We start from the raw sequence: 15,930 nt of genomic DNA on the forward strand, positions 1-15,930 counted from the left end.
ATCTCAAATGAGGACATTTTATATAACCACAGTGTTGTACGTAATACAAAAGTGATGGGAGGTCTCAGTTGTACATACCCAGCACGCATGCACGCACACACGCGCACACACACACACACTCACACAGATACATTTCACAAAAGATAAATGTTTGTTAATTTAAAACTGATTTTAAATTAGTTAAAAGCCCTCCTAATTCTGAAACAATTTATTGTTAGCAGGCTCTATAATATAATATAAATATTTGATAACTTTGATTATCTTCAAGAAGAAATTAAAAGCAAATTCTAGGTTTGGGAGAATAAACTTAACAAAAGATAAAATTCTAGGGCTGAAGAAATGACTCAGTGGTTAAGAGTACCAGCCGGTCTTCCAGAGGGCGTAGGCTTGATACCCAGCACACAAAGGCCACTTTTAACTGTCTATAACTCCAGTCCTAGGGGATCCAGTGTCCTCTTCTGGCTTCCATGGGCACTGGGAAACATGTGGTGCACCAGTATGCATGCGGTGTCTCTGTGCGGTCAAAATGCCAATATACTTAAGATTTAAAAAGAGACATCCTTTTTTTTTTTTCTTTTCCAGACAGGGTTTCTCTGTGTAACCCTGACTATCCTGGAACTCGCTCTGTAGATCAGGCTGGTCTCATTGAGTGATCCACCTGTCTCTGCTCTCTAAGTTCTGGGACTAAAAGCATATGCCACCACATCTGTCTGGGAAAAGTTTTTTTAAGATAAAATTCTATCTACTAATTGAGCAAATACTAATTTGTGGAATTGAGGCCAGAGCGAGCACCTGAGTTGCCATTAGTGTTGCAGTGACTTTTCCAGAGAGCACACGGGTGTTACATGTATACGCATTCACTTGTACAAAGAAAACTGTGCTGTCCTTAGGAAGACTTGAATACACCAGGAAGCTGCTGCAGGATCAGCTAGCTCTTGCTTTGGGCTGTAGGCTGCTGCCTTACATCGCTCACATAACTCAGCGGGGAGAGTTGACTCAATAAGCTGTAAAATCACAAATCACGTGTCTTTCAAGTAGACTTAGAAGAAGAACCCTGTCTCTGTTCATGGTCTGCAGTGTGTTTCAGAGTCTCCTTCTTGGTGAGAGCAGAGCAAAGAACCACTTGTTAGTATAGCACAGTACCTGCGTCTCCCACTTACTTATGGGGATCCGCGTTCAGAATAATGTGGAGTTTTCCTAGGGAAGATCTGTACCATGCAGACACAGGGAGTCCTGCTAACTTTCCGTCCTTTGTTACTTCCTTTGTAGGCCGATGTGAGGGAGAAGCAGAAGGCTCTTGTTGAACAGCTCCTGTCCTTACTCAACAGCTCCCCGGGGCCTCCCACGCGCAAGCTCCTTGCTCAGAATCTAGCCATAGTTTATAGTATTGGAGACACATTTTCTGTTTATGAGACAATTGATAAGTGTAATGATCTTATTCGTAGCAAAGATGACTCTCCAAGTTACCTTCCCACCAAACTGTAAGTAAACATTAAAACCTAACAATACAAAATACTGTTTCCTTGTATGATTTTTCTGAATTATATAACCTTTTTAACACTTGTTTTGAAATAGAGCATAAATTCAGTTTATTATTTTTAATTTTTCTTTTATTTTATGAGACAGGGTCTCTATGTAGTCCTGACTCTCCTGGAACTCCCTACATAGATTTGACTGGCCTTGAACTCAAAGAAATCTGCCTGTGTCTCCTGAATTCTCTAATTAAAGTCATTTATCACCTGCACAGCTTGATTTCTGATCTATTAAAACAAACAAACAACATTCAGCCGTACAGTGGTGGCACACATCTTTAATCCCAGCACTTTGGGAGACAGAGGCAGGTGACTCTGAGTTTGAGGCCAGCCTGGTCTACAGAGCAAGTTCCAGGACAGCCAGGGCTACCCAGAGAAAGTCTGTCTTGAAAAACCAAAACAAAGAAACAAAAGAAGCGCAATATTTTCCTGTCAAGTAAGTCCTTTTAAACATATTTTAGGGGAGATGAACCGGCAGTTAAGGTCCTTGTTGCTCTAGCTTCCATCCTCAGCATTCAGATGTTGGCTCACAACTACCTGTAATCCCAATTACAGGATTCAGTGCCCTCTTTAATCTCCACAGGCACCAAGAATGCACATGGTGCACATACATGCTTGCAGGCAAAACACCCTTACACATAAAATAATTCTAAAAAAAAGGTCAGGGTCTAAGGATATACAACTCAGTAGTGGAAGGCATGCCTAGAATTCAGAAGGCACTGGATTAAGTAACAAGAATAAGATGGGAATGCCACTCATGGTGTAACATAAACAAAGGGCCGTGGCTTCTATCTCTGATACTGTAATTAATAATAATATCAATAATAATAATAATAAACAAAAAAGACTAAGATGTGCCAAAAGTCTAGCTTTGGGAATGAAAACATCTTCCTAAGTTTTTGGTAGGTGAGTGTTTAAGAATGTGTTTTCAGTTCTTCATATTTTGTTTATCCTTTTACTAAGTTCTTAGTAGTAAACTAAGACAGAAGGAAATACAGGTGAGTGGCACTTCGTCACAGGTGAAAGCATTCTAAGGAGGTGGAGAGATGGCTCAGCGTGAAGAGTGTAAAGTGCTCTTCCAGAAGACCTTGCTTGGATTCCTGGCACCCATAGTCAGGCAGCTCACACGTGCCTGGAACTCCAGCTCCAGGGCAAATCTGACGTCCCCTTCTGCCTTTTGTGGGCACTGTGCTCACATGCACAAACCCAGGCACAGCCATACACATACCCACATAATTTTAAAAATTTTACTATTTGAGGAAACTCGCCTATAAAAAGCAGAACCACCGAGAATGGGAACAGTTTGAATAGTCACATTTACACAGTATTAAGATGTCTATACCACCACCCTTTTTGGTCATGACTCTGTTTCTGATTTAAATGTTGTTTCAGTGCTGCTGTGGTGTGTTTGGGTGCCTTGTACAAGAAGTTGGGTAGAATACTGGCTAACGCCTTTACTGATACGGTGGGGAACATTCTGAAAGCAATGAAGAGTGCAGAGGTAAGTGCAACCAAGAGCATAGTATGCAACTGTGCTTTCCGGAGTTAGTAAAAGGGTTACATGCGCCGGGGCGGTGGTGGCGCACGCCTTTAATCCCAGCACTCGGGAGGCAGAGGCAGGCGGATCTCTGTGAGTTCGAGACCAGCCTGGTCTACAGAGCTAGTTCCAGGACAGGAACCAAAAAGCTACGGAGAAGCCCTGTCTCGAAAATCAAAAAAAAAAAAAAAAAAAAAAAAAGGGGTTACATGCAAAGATAGCTGTGTAACTTTATCTGAACTAAACAGATCTAGAATATGTATGATGCCTGGAAAGTAGATTGGTTATCACACTAGCATTGGAAAGGAATAAGCAGTGTGTAGTTAGAGGGAAAGAGAAAAGGGTTGGGGTCGGACCTGGAGGGCCTTTACATGCCAGGCCCACAGAGCGCAGCCGCAGCCTTTCCCTCCTGGTACTGCGGCATTGCTCCCGGGAGCACCTCTTGATTTTGAGACTGACTTAATTTAATTTCCAAGATGCTGTAATCTCACAACAGCTATAGTTTAGCCACTTTTTAAATTAAACTCATCTGTTAATAAAAAAAAATTTAAGTTCTAGTATTTAGGACTAAATATTAAATTCCTAATACTTATGGATAACGCTAAAAGATTACACCAGTTCTTTCTTTGTTTAGAGAAGCAGTCTAGAAAATAGCTTTGAAGTCATTTATATACAAAGATAGTCCAACTTCACATTTGTGAAATGTTACAAGACAAAACACTAGGAAATGAAAAACAAACACCATTAAATTTAAGATTTGTACTAGAGTCAGAACTGTAAGGTCTGAAGTCTGCATCAGCAGACTGGTGAGGGCCCTCCAAGCAGATTACTTCCTAGCATTGTTTTCCAAAAGACTGTTGACATTTGGGAAGGCTTTCTGCAGTGATAAATTGGGTTTCATTCTTGGAAGGGGAGATTAGCAACATGCCCCACCTCTGGACAAAGAACTGCATACAGCTGGTGTGTTCTGAGAGGAGAATTAGTCTTCAGCAGTGCTGAGCCCCCATCGGTTATCCAATACCAAGAGGTCAGCCCTGAAATCATACATATGAGCAAGCATGGAAAGGATTCCTCAGGTGTGTGTGTGTGTGTGTGTGTGTGTAAAGGAGTCATTTTTATGAGTGTTTTGCCTACATATGTGTATGTGTACCACATTCATGCCTGGTGCTCCTTGGAGGTCAGAAGAGGGATTGGATCCTGTGGAACTAGAGTTAGAAATGATTGTGAACTGCTCTGTGGTGCTGGAAACTGAACCTGGGTCCTCTGCTAGAGCAGTCAGTGCTCTTAACCATCTCTCCAACCCTCATTCTTTGGTTTTTTGTTTTTGCGGGGGGCTATTTGTTTGTTTGGTGGTGAGATTGAAGGCGGAGCCTGGAGCATGTTATTGACAAGAGCTCTCACTGAGGTGTGGCCATGGTCCAGGTTTGAGCCTCAGAGTGCTGGGATTCTATTATATTCAGATATGTACTGATAACTCTTTTTTAATAGAAAATTGAATGGTTAGTGTTTGTTTGGTTTGTTTTTTTGTGCTTTTGTTTTGCGAGACAAGATTTCTGTGTGTAGTCCTTGCTGTCTTGGAACTCTCTCTGTAGTCCAGGACTTACCTCTGCCTCCAGAGTGCTGGGATTAAAGGCATGCATCACCACAACTGGTTAGTGTTTCTTAATGTCAGAATAAGGTGGTCAGTACATAAAGAAACCTGAATTTTCTTACATCCAAAATAAACACAGTGTTTAGTGCTGCCCTTTGGGTGAACTTTCCCCGTTATTCTTTGCGTTGTTCTTTCCTTTTTGGCAGTCTCAGGGCCGTTATGAGATCATGCTGAGTCTGCAGAGTATACTGACTGGCCTGGGTGCTGCCGCTGCACCATGCCACCGGGATGTTTACAAAGCTGCTCGGTCCTGCTTAACAGACAGATCCATGGCTGTTCGTTGTGCTGCTGCCAAGGTAAAACCCTCTGACTGCCACTTGGCTAAACCGTGTACGAAGAGAGTGAACTCCCCTCTGAAAGCATTAGGCTCAGCCACATGATGTTAGAGCTGTAGCCTTGGAAATTAGCTGGTGGGGTCTGGGGCCGATGTGAGGAACCACAGGCCAGAGGTTCCCAGCTGCACCATGTGCATCGCCCCGATAGGATAGTCTGGCTTCCACACTTACAGGTGCATTCTGTTTGTGTGTGCCCCTCTCTACAGGCCTGAACTCAATGTGTGTGTGTTAGTTATTGTTGCTCCAAATTGTTTTCAGTTTTAAAAAGTTACCCTTGACGTAGTTGACTGGGCAGTACAGTGCAGTCACTGACGATTGCTCGGATTATCACCACAGTTGTCATAGTTAGCAGGTTGACTCTGAGGGTTTGTTTGGTGCTTTTTTTTTTTAAATGTGCTCTGAGAATTAGAAGGGGGTTGTTCTCTCATCTTTTTTTTTTGTACTAACATATATGAGTTTTAATAGTTCTTGGTTGTTCCTATAGCATATAAAATACTATGAAATTGTGTTTTTGTTAGACCGTTCTATTTCTACAGCTTACACATACCTGAACCTGACATCTATATTTTGTTTTTTTTCTTCACTAATCTGTGTGTGCATTTGCATAGTGTCTTCTTGAACTCCAGAATGAGGCTGTCTTTATGTGGAGCACGGACCTAGACAGTGTGGCCACACTATGTTTTAAATCCTTCGAAGGTTCCAATTACGATGTGAGGATTTCCGTTTCAAAGCTACTGGGCACAGTGTTGGCTAAGGCTGTAATTGCTAAGCATCCAGGAGCAGGTAAAGTTATTTAATTATTCTCAGAGTGTCTTCTTCACCTCTCCTCTGTTCATAAATACAGCTACCTATTTTTAATATTTGAAAAGCAGACTATAAATCAGTTGCAGTTCATGAACATTGCTATAGATCTTAAGATGCTATTCTCAAACAACTCAGTAAAAAAAAAAGTAGAGGAAAAAAAACAAACAATTTTTGCAGTGTGCTTTACTGAGTTATTGTCTTTTTAAAAAACGAATTTTACCTGGGTGTGGTAACCTTTAACCCCAGCACTTGGTAGGTGTTGGCCTGCGAGTGCTCTAAATTCAAGGCCAGCCTGGTCTGCATATCAAGTTCCAGAACAGCCAGGACTACACAGTAAAACCGTATCTCAAAAACAAAATAAACAAACAAACAAAGAATTTTGATGTGATTTTATTCAATAAGACATAAGGCCTAAATCTTAGAAGTTAATTTAAGGCTATATTTTATTATATCTGGCTTGTCATTGTCTAGACTGGTAAAGGGCGTAGCTGATGTGGATAATTACTAACAGATGTGTGGCGTGTATTCTGTTTGGACAGTTTTTTTTTGTTAGTTTTAGTCCCTCATATATTCTCTGAGCTGTAAGCAAGGAGAGGATGTTTTTGAAAACGAAGATTCTATATACTATATACAGTATGTGCAAAGTGCAGATGAATAACTGAATACTTTATCCTGTATCCTCAAAGGTAAAAACGCTCACATAAGTGAAACCGTAACTTCTCTAGACCTTGACTCAGATAACTCAGACCAGAAGGCATAGCCTGAGTGGTTTTAAGATGTGTGAAACCCTAAGGACTCAGTTTGATCTAAATGCTTACTTTATCAAGCACTCTATATGATTTGTGTGTACATTATTTAAAAAACATTAAGCAAGTACTTCATTGTTATCTAGAGGGAAAGTCCACTGATTCTCTAAAACATTGCTCTTCAGCGAGGGGTAAGAAAAGATGGAAATGACACCATGTTAGAATCATGGGGGAAACAGTAGCAATTGGGTACAGCCCCGTCTCATTCTCCAAGTGAGACCCACATCTGTAACAGTCACAACAGGAAATTTCTTTCCCCGTGGTTTTTGTAGTCTTGTGCTTCACTCACACATTCTTATTTGGGGGGATCAGGCGGGCTATGCTGGGAAGAAGACACACACACACACACACCCCAAACCAGGAAGAAAAGAATTGCATTTAAGAGGTATAAAAACGAAGAGATTGAGGTTAGAACATATGTTTATTCAAACTCTCTTAAAAATGTCAACTACAAGGCAGATCTCTGTGAGTTCAAGACCAGCCTGGTCTACAGAGCTAGTTCCAGGACAGGCTCCAAAGCCACAGAGAAACCCTGTCTCAAAAAAAACAAAAAAAACAAAAAAAAAAAACTACACACCTCCACAGGTTGTCCTTAGCGATACCACTACACAGATGGAGTAAAAAAAAGCACAATGTAGAACTACATAATAAAAGTGCAAAGAATTTAATCTCTGCTCTTTTAGAGAAGCAATGAAAATTGACTAAGGAAAGGAAGAATCAGTTGTACCCACAGTGAAACTTTGGCTTACTCTTTTGTTGGAGATTCATTTTTCATCTTTAAATTCTACTTTGTTGTATGATCTGCAAGTCATAGTTGTGTCGTATTTTTTAATTTGTTTTATTGAGAGTATCCCAGGTCAGCCTTGAACATGTGATTCTCCTCCATTATCTCCGAGTACGGGGATCACAGGCATGTGCCAGCATGCAAGCTTTATGCAGTTCTGGGGATCAACCCAGGGCTGTGTGCCCTTGAGGAAACACTGTTCCAACCGAGTGACTTCCACAACCTGACTCACTTCTTACATGAGTTCTTGTCATCTGTCCATGTTTTGTCATACAGTCCATAATTCCTTTGTAAAAAGACTTGATATGATTCTGTTGTGCGTATATGCTACACTTGATTTATCAGTGTACTAGTTGGTGGCCATTAAGATTGTTCCACATGTATCTTAGCTATTGAGAATAGTATTGCAGTAGATATGAGAGTACTAATCTCTTTGTTTATCGGCCAGGCTTCTCTGAAGGAATGGACATGATAGAATAAACACATCTATAAAAGGGATTTATTAAAGTGGCTTAGAGACTGTGTTCCAGATAGTTCAGCAATAGCTGTCTCCTGACAGAAATGCCAAGGATCTGGTAGCTGTTCAGTCCACAAGTCTGACTGTCTCAGCCGTCCTAATCTGGTGCTGGAGTCCTAGGGAGGTCCTAGAGAGCTGCCAGTTTTCAGTCCACACTGGAGTCCTGAAGGCTCTAACAGCAGGAAAGGAAATGGCTTAGCCACAGAACAGATTAACTTGCCCATAAGAATGAAGGCAAACAGATGGGAATCAAAATCTTCCTTCTTCAGTGTCTTTTTATGTGGATGTCCACCAAAGGGGTGGCCCAGATTTAGGATGGGTCTTCCACCTCAAATAATCCAAACAAAAGTTCTCACAATGTAAAAAGTTTTCCTGTTGTCAGCTGCTTCCAAATAAACACACTAAGGTTTATATTAATTACAAATGCTCAAACAATAGCTCAGGCTTGCTACTAGCTAACTCTTACATTTAAATTAACCCATATCCCCCCCCCCAGTATTTCTTTTCTATTCTCTGCCATGTGGTTTGGTACCCTTTCTCATCACAACATCCCCATCTCGCTTCTCTCTGCATCTGCTGGTGACTCTAGATGCCACCCTTCTATCCAGCATTCTTTGTTTGACGCTCCTGAGTAACCCGATTCTGTTGAACTATTGACCTGTCAGCTTCTTTATTAAACCAGTCACAGTGACATATATTCACATAGTGTAAAGGCGTATTCCACATCACAAGTGTGCCCAGTTGCTTGGGTTTTAGTTAATTCTAGTTGTGGTCAAGTTGGCAACAAGATTAGCCATCATACTTTGGAATTCCAGTTTCAGTTCTTTCAAGTAAATAGTCACAAATGGAATGGCTGTATCAAACAGTGCTTCTAGTTTTAATTTCCTATTTGGGATTTGTGGGCTTACCCCACCATGCCCGGTTTATAAAGCACCAGAGAAAAGTCCAGGGTTTGTCTGTGCTAGGTAAGCACTACATCCACAGAGCCTTCCTGGGTACTTAGCCCAAAATGCATGAGTCACCTTTGACTCCTCTGACACTTAGCATCTGTTTGAACTATAAATACATCCAGAGTTGAGACTCTAAAGCATGCGTAGTTCTGGGGCAGAGCCTAGAAAGTTCAGGATGAGCCTTGAGCATCTGTGCCAAAACCAGGGAGCATAGAGTGATGCCTCCAGCTCAAACCCAGCACCAAAATGGCTAGTGATAGAAACCCTTATAACTGTGAATAAGGGATCTCTGAGGCCATGCTGATCCCAGGCAGCCGGGAGACGGGAAGAGCTGCTTTCATGGGCAGCATGGCGGCTGGCCACTGCCGGAGAATGGAAAGGACCTTTCTGCAGTTGTAGTGAAAATCTACACAGGGTTTCCTGGTGGATCCTGGATAGAAGCTTTATAGCACTTTCAAATAATCTCATGGCGAGTACATTGAGAAGGCTAACCTTACCCAGCTATTCAAAGCTAAGCTACTGAGAGAAACTATCCATTAGGTGGTTCTCCACCAGAACTCTGATGAAATACCAGACTCGTTGGAATCAGCCATTCTATGAAACAACTGGCCAGAAATCTATTCTTCAAAATGAAATATGAGGAGTCTAGGTACAAAGCGTGTGGGAGTTGACTATGCCCTTCTTGCAGCTTTTCTCTTTGTTTATTTTTGTAATTCGAGAAATGTAATCTGAGACCCACCCTTCCTGACTCACCTTTGTCCCTTAGCTTGAGTTTACAAATCACTTCTAGTGGCTCCATCTCGTGGCTGTGTCCCCTCTATAGTCTGGTGTCCTTAGAGCAGCAGAAGGGCCAATTGCATCCCTCTTCGTCTCAGCCCCCCCTCTGCTGTGCTGATCTACAAGGTCAATGTGCTCTCTCTGTGCCAAGCTCTCTTCCGTCTTCTCCTCTGGGGGCTGTCTGTTAGCTAACCTTCATGGCTCCATCCACTCTGCCTGCAGGACTCAGTGGGTACTCAGTATTGCCCTTTGAAACCTTTTTGCCTAGAAGAAAAGGCCTAGAGACTGTTTTCCAGATGTGCACTTGCCTGTTTGCCCTGCCCTTCTGTTCCATTCACACACCCTGAGTCTATCTAACGTCGCGCTCCGGTGTTCCCCACCTCACCTTGCCGTCTCCGTGGCCAGCGCTGTTTAATGGACTGTGATGTGTCGCTCGTGTTTATTGTTCGCCTTCCTGGTGTTTGCACACCCAGGGAGGGGGTTTGTGCTGTTGTTTGTGTTTTTTTCAGATTCCAGCGTAGATTCTCATTGTAGTTTTCTCTTCCTCAGACTCTAGAGTAGATGTTAAAGAAAGTTATTTCTCTGCTACTGTATGATTTGAGTTTATGGGGTCTGAGCTTTTTACCTAGTGTGTTCAGATGAAAAATGAGGGTTTTTTTTAAGGTCTTCTTTTTAAGGTGTTCATAATTAGAAATTCAGAAATACCAGACAAAAGACATTCTTGAATTCCTGCCCTAACTGGTCTTTTCATTGTTAAAACCTAAGCCAATTTTAGTAGTTGTTATGATCCTACTCTTTCATTTAAGGGACTGATAAAATAATAAAAGTCACGTTTGCCAGTTGAGAAATTTTAGCAAGAAAGCATGATGGTTACCTTGTGTAAATTTCATCAAAAGTTATAGAATATTTGGAAAAATTCATGTTTTGATTTTAGTATTTCTGTTTTTTAAAGATTTTTGTTAATTAATATTTTTTTTGTTTTTGTTTGTTTGTTTTTTGGAGACAGGGTTTCTCTGTGTTACAGCCCTGGCTGTCCCACTCCCAGAGATCCGCCTGCCTCTGCCTCCCGAGTGCTGGGACTAAAGGCGCGCGCCACCACTGCATGGCTAATTTGCTTTAATGGTGGGTTGTGTATCTGCAGGAGTTTGTGCCAATGAGTGTAGTTCCAGCAGAGGCTTTGGTGTTGAAGTTACAGCCACCTAAGTGGCTGCTGGGACCAGTCTTGGGTTCTCTTAGAGCAGCCCGTGCCAGCTCTGCAGTGCACCGTCGCGTCTTCATCTGTGATGATGCATGCGGGTTTGGTCGATGGCTCCTCTGTGCTGAGAGACCGCTTGCCTTTCCATGAGCAGTGGAGCAGGATCAGGAAGTGGCACAGCATGAAGATGCCCGTCAAAGGGCACTTGGGGCTCTTTCCCTGGGGCTGAGGGCTGAACCTACAGCTCTGTGTGTGTTTTAAGCAAGCATTGTACCGCACAGTACATCCCAGACCTTCCAGGGCTCGTTCTGATGGACCTTTAAATCGTCATGTGCCTTTTCCGATATATGGAATCTCCTGTGGACTTTGCATTACATTTGGATTTTTGCTTTTTCTGTCAGTATGCTTGCTTTTGGCAACCAGAGGCCGTGTATGCCTGGTTGGGGGTGCAGCTCAGCAGCCAAGCATGCACTTGATGTGCACAGGTCCCTGGATGGCTCTCCAGCCCCCAAAATTAAAGGATTGCACATTAAAGTTGAGTCTGTAAACTATGAATTGCTCTTTTGTTCTTTGTTGTAGCAGCCTCGAGGCAAAATGCTCGCAGAGTCTCTCTGGAGGAAGTTCTGGAATTGCTGGGAACAGGGTTTCTGCGTGGGAGTTCAGGATTCCTCCGAGCCAGTGGAGATATGCTGAAAGGAAGCAGTTCGGTCAGCAGGGACGTGCGCGTGGGAGTCACTCAGGTCAGAATCTCAAATCGGTGACCTACGGGTAACTCCCACTGGCCTGCACTGAAAGTTTTAGTATCTTCAGTCCATGGTGCCAGGTTGCTAGTTGTGCTCACCTTCACAGAGAGATATGGTGAAGCAAAAATAGTTTTTGAAAACAAGGTTACAAGTTAAGAGACTCTTGTAACCCAAATATGATTTGTAGTAAAGAGTTTTACTTATTTCCTTTAAATCATAATCAGTTTTTCCTCTCCTGGTACTGTCATATGTCTTATGGCTAACATCTCTTCCTCTGTGTTTATGTATGCTCATGCAGTACAGTTCAAATGGTGGTACTTATTATTTAATGTGTCAAGATAACATGATTTTAACCCCTACAAGAGATTATGGCATGCAGTCTATATTTTTGCTCTGTAATTTTCTGTCCTAAACACAAGTTTTAAAGCTAAATCCTTAGAAAGATTTCTCATAATAAAACAATGCAAAAGCCACTGCATCCTCCTCCCAAGTCTTTTTCCTAAGTGTCATGATTCGGGAAGTTCATGCTGGACTGGAGGTGAAGCTCAACCAGCAAGGGCACTTGCCTGCTGCATACAAGATCCTTGGCTGAATCCCCAAAATTTACTATGTCCAGCCAAAAATGAAGTCATTGCATGCTGAACATTTTCAATGAACAATTTAAAATAAACTAAAAATCCACCTGCTTCCTGATGGATTGTGCCAGGTGGCCAGCTCCTGAATGTGCGAGCGCCCAGCGTGACTGTAAACTGTTTCCTTGTCAGTACTGCTTGAGAAGACTGCTGGCTTTGTACCTGGAGTCAGGAGCCGTTAGCACTCTGGAGAGAAAGAGCAGCAAGATCATCACTGCAAACTCTCCCTTGCGTCTAGAACAGTAGCTCATACAATGTGCTCCTGTGTTTGAATTCAGCTTGCTTGTTCAGAAGGTTAAATAGCCTCCAGCCTTTGTTCCCAGAAGCTAGGGGCACATTTTACAAAATATCTGGCAGTTTCTCTCTACTGAACATTAAACAGAGCCTGACCAAGGTAGAAGAGAGGTGCCACGTAGGTGGAGGTCCACATTGAGAGACTGTTTCTTCAGTCTTGCCACAAACAAGCACTCACGCTACACTGACGTCTGCCAAGTGACTAAGTCAGAAAGGAATACGATGTGTAGGGGAAATTCTGCATATTTTTGTGAACAAAAAAAATGTTAATTTGCAACTGAAATGATTGAATTTTGAAGATGAAATTGCTTTCTTTTTAGGCTTACGTGGTATTTGTTTCAACATTAGGAGGAGCTTGGCTAGAGAAGAATTTTGCAGTCTTTCTTTCTCATACGCTAAGCCTTGTGTCCCAGTTGAATTCTAAAGCCACCCAAACTCAGACTGATGCTGTCTGCTGTCGCCGTTGCGTTTCATTTATCCTTCGAGCGACTGTAGGAGGCCTTCTTGGAGAAAAGGCTCAAATTGCTGCTGCGAAGGATATCTGCCAGGCCATCTGGAAGCTAAAGAAAGTTGTGGGTATGGATCTACTAAAAGAGTCTGGCTCACCAGTATCCGACGCACCACCCTTTGAAAGAGCAGGGCTGCCATATTACTATAACAAAAATATTTTTAAAAACAGTCTATAGAAAAATACATAGCTCAATGAAAACAATAAAAAAGAATGAAAAAACCAGTTTATTCTTTATTCATGTGTATGTGTAGCCATATTCATGTGTGCTGTGTACACACATGTATGTTGAGTACCCAAGGAGGCCAGAAGAGAGCATCAGAGAGCCACCCGGCATGGGTCCTGGGAACCAAGCCCTCTGGAAGAGCAGCAAATGCTTTTAACCACTGAACCAACCACCTCTCCAGTCCCATAACAAAAACTTTAAAAGCTGGTCATGATGGTTCTCGGGGTTCATGTTGTGGATCCTATACATGTTCAGATTGCTGTTTTAAACAGCCGCTTCAGCTTATATATTGTCCACTCTGATCACCCTGATTTTCCTACACTTGGTCTTGGCTAAAAGGTGGAGATGTATTAACGCCGAGTTTTCTTTCCCATTGATCTGATCATGCTGCTTGAATTGAATCTTAGTTCAGGGGCTGGAGAGTTGGCTCAGTGGTTAAGAGTCTTTGTTGTTCATACAGAGGACCTGGGTTCAATTCCCAGCACCCATGTGGTGACTCATAACTGTCTGTAACTCCAGTCCCAAGGGATCTGACACCTCCATCTGACTTCAGGCACCAAAGCACATGTGTGTTGCACATATACTCATGTAGTCAAAGTGCTCATATGTGTAAGATAATAAGATCATTGATCTAAAAACTTTTTTCAAGATTTATCTTATTCCAAGGTCAATTGATTTCCTATGTGATGGTGAATTTAAACATTCCACTTACCCTGGGTTTCCTACTGATCAAGTGGGTACTGGATTTCTTTGGCCCTTGTGCTTTTTGCTCTTATCGCTGACTTCCTATGACATATGTTTATAAAAGTGATGCATAAGTGATTCCTGTGTCTCCGTCAGATGCTGTGTTGAGTGATGGTAATTTGGAAACCCGGCTCAGTTCCACGGATGTAGCAGCCAGCCAACACGCGCTGGTTTGCGCATTACAAGAACTTGGAAATCTCATACATGGTCTTGGCACTACAGCTGCACCTTTGCTGCAGGAGTCCAGTACAGGTAACTCTGTTGTTTGTGACTCTCTTGATACTGTATTCCACTTGTACTTGAGGAGGAAATCTCCTTCATATGAGTAAGCTAGAGCAAACATAAAGCAGCCATATCTGGTGGCTTAGAACCATGGGTTAACTCCAGCCCCAAGGGGTCTGATGCCCTCGTCCTGCCTCCAAGGGCATCTGCACTACACTCACACATAACACACACACAAAGTAAAACTTTGAAACAATAAATAGATGCTGTCCTCTTCTTTAATGGTTGCTGCCTTTTAATCTAAAGCTATCCTAGTCTGCAACTGCAACTCTACTGCTCCCAGCAGTGGCTAGGATGCAAAAGCCTCAGCCTGAGGAAATTCTGTTCCCTCAGGCACCGACTCTTTCAAAACTACTAAGAGAACTTATCTAAATCTCTGTCCCGCTAAAGAACTCAGATTCAAAGGTTGAGGTAGAATCCTGCTTCCCAGAGAGGATGAATAGCAAGCACAAGAAGTCCTGTGCTTTTTCTCATCCCTCGTAAACCCTTCTCCGCCTGGCTCCTCCCTACAAGTGCCAGTCAGCTGGTTGCTGACTCGCCTCTGGACTGCAGGTGAATTTTATTTAACCAAATGCATCTTTGCATCATTAAGCAAATGTTCCAGAGCATAAACAGAAGTAACACACCTTAAAATAGTATTCTACAACAAACTGATGGATGGGTGGATATCTGAGGGGCTTTCTGGGTTGTTTGTTTGTTTTAATTTGGGGGTTCGTTTGCCTTTCTTCCCCTTTTGTAATTAAAGGCTGTTCTCTGGAGAGATGTGACAAGATGCACACCTTTAATCTCTCCGTAGTGAGATCCTGTCTTTACAAAAAGATGAAAAAGTTATTTTCATTTTTTTTCCTTTTTTTAAATTTTTTTTCTTGTTTTCTTTTTAAAGATTTTATTTATTTATTATGTATACAACAGTCTGCCTCCATGTATGCCTGCATGCCAGACGAGGGTGCCAAATCTCATTACAGATGGTTGTGAGCCACCATGTGGTTGCTGGGAATTGAACTCAGGACCTTTGGAAGAACAGGCAATGCTCTTAACCACTGAGCCATCTCTCCAGCCCTTTTTTTTTAATATTTATTTATTTGTTATGTATACAATATTCTTTCTGTGTGTATGTCTGCAGGCCAGAAGAGGGCACCAGACCTCATTACAGATGGTTGTGAGCCACCATGTGGTTGCCAGGAATTGAACTCAGGACCTTTGGAAGAGCAGGCAATGCTCTTAACCACTGAGCCATCTCTCCAGCCCTGAAAAAGTTATTTTCTAATTCTCATTACTCTTTCTGAAGACGTTTACTGTAATGGAAAAACTTAGAAGAAAGCCTAGCCCTTCTCTGCTGCCGTGGAAACCATACTATCTGTAGGGTTCCTCTCGTCAGTGCCTCAGAGATCTTTATATAATAAGTAGCCTTTTTCTTTCTGATAATAATTTTTCATATTTTAGAATAATTTGTCAACATTGTCACATCTTCAATAACAGGAAGTCCACTCCTTTAAGTTATGCAGCTCAGCTCAGTGGTTTCGAGAGTTCACAGTTGTCTGATTGCCACCCCTGCTTAACTACAGGATGTTTTTATCACCCCAGAGGAGAATCTGGCCATGGCCGTGCCCACC

At 42.3% G+C, this 15,930-nt stretch overlaps 1 protein-coding gene across 9 annotated transcripts in view; it reads left to right on the forward strand.

The window, feature by feature from the left end:
• Positions 1 to 15,930, forward strand: part of Heatr5a (HEAT repeat containing 5A) — a 97,034-nt gene that overhangs the window by 12,230 nt on the left and 68,874 nt on the right. For 6 of the 9 annotated variants that reach the window (XM_050138798.1, XM_050138800.1, XM_050138804.1 and 3 more), the window contains exons 3-9: positions 1,270 to 1,481; positions 2,925 to 3,033; positions 4,867 to 5,016; positions 5,664 to 5,838; positions 11,468 to 11,628; positions 12,878 to 13,133; positions 14,132 to 14,287. In XM_050138798.1, coding sequence (XP_049994755.1) covers positions 1,270 to 1,481; positions 2,925 to 3,033; positions 4,867 to 5,016; positions 5,664 to 5,838; positions 11,468 to 11,628; positions 12,878 to 13,133; positions 14,132 to 14,287 — 1,219 coding nt within the window. Of the gene's footprint in view, positions 1 to 1,269; positions 1,482 to 2,924; positions 3,034 to 4,866; positions 5,017 to 5,663; positions 5,839 to 11,467; positions 11,629 to 12,877; positions 13,134 to 14,131; positions 14,288 to 15,930 lie in introns of those variants that run through there. The other 3 variants (XM_050138799.1, XM_050138803.1, XM_050138806.1) reach the window with 2 other exon arrangements.

Source organism: Alexandromys fortis, unplaced genomic scaffold (assembly GCF_014885135.2).
Source record: "Alexandromys fortis isolate MF-2015 unplaced genomic scaffold, M_Fortis_MF-2015_v1.1 scaffold_35, whole genome shotgun sequence".
Lineage (NCBI taxonomy): Eukaryota > Metazoa > Chordata > Mammalia > Rodentia > Cricetidae > Alexandromys > Alexandromys fortis.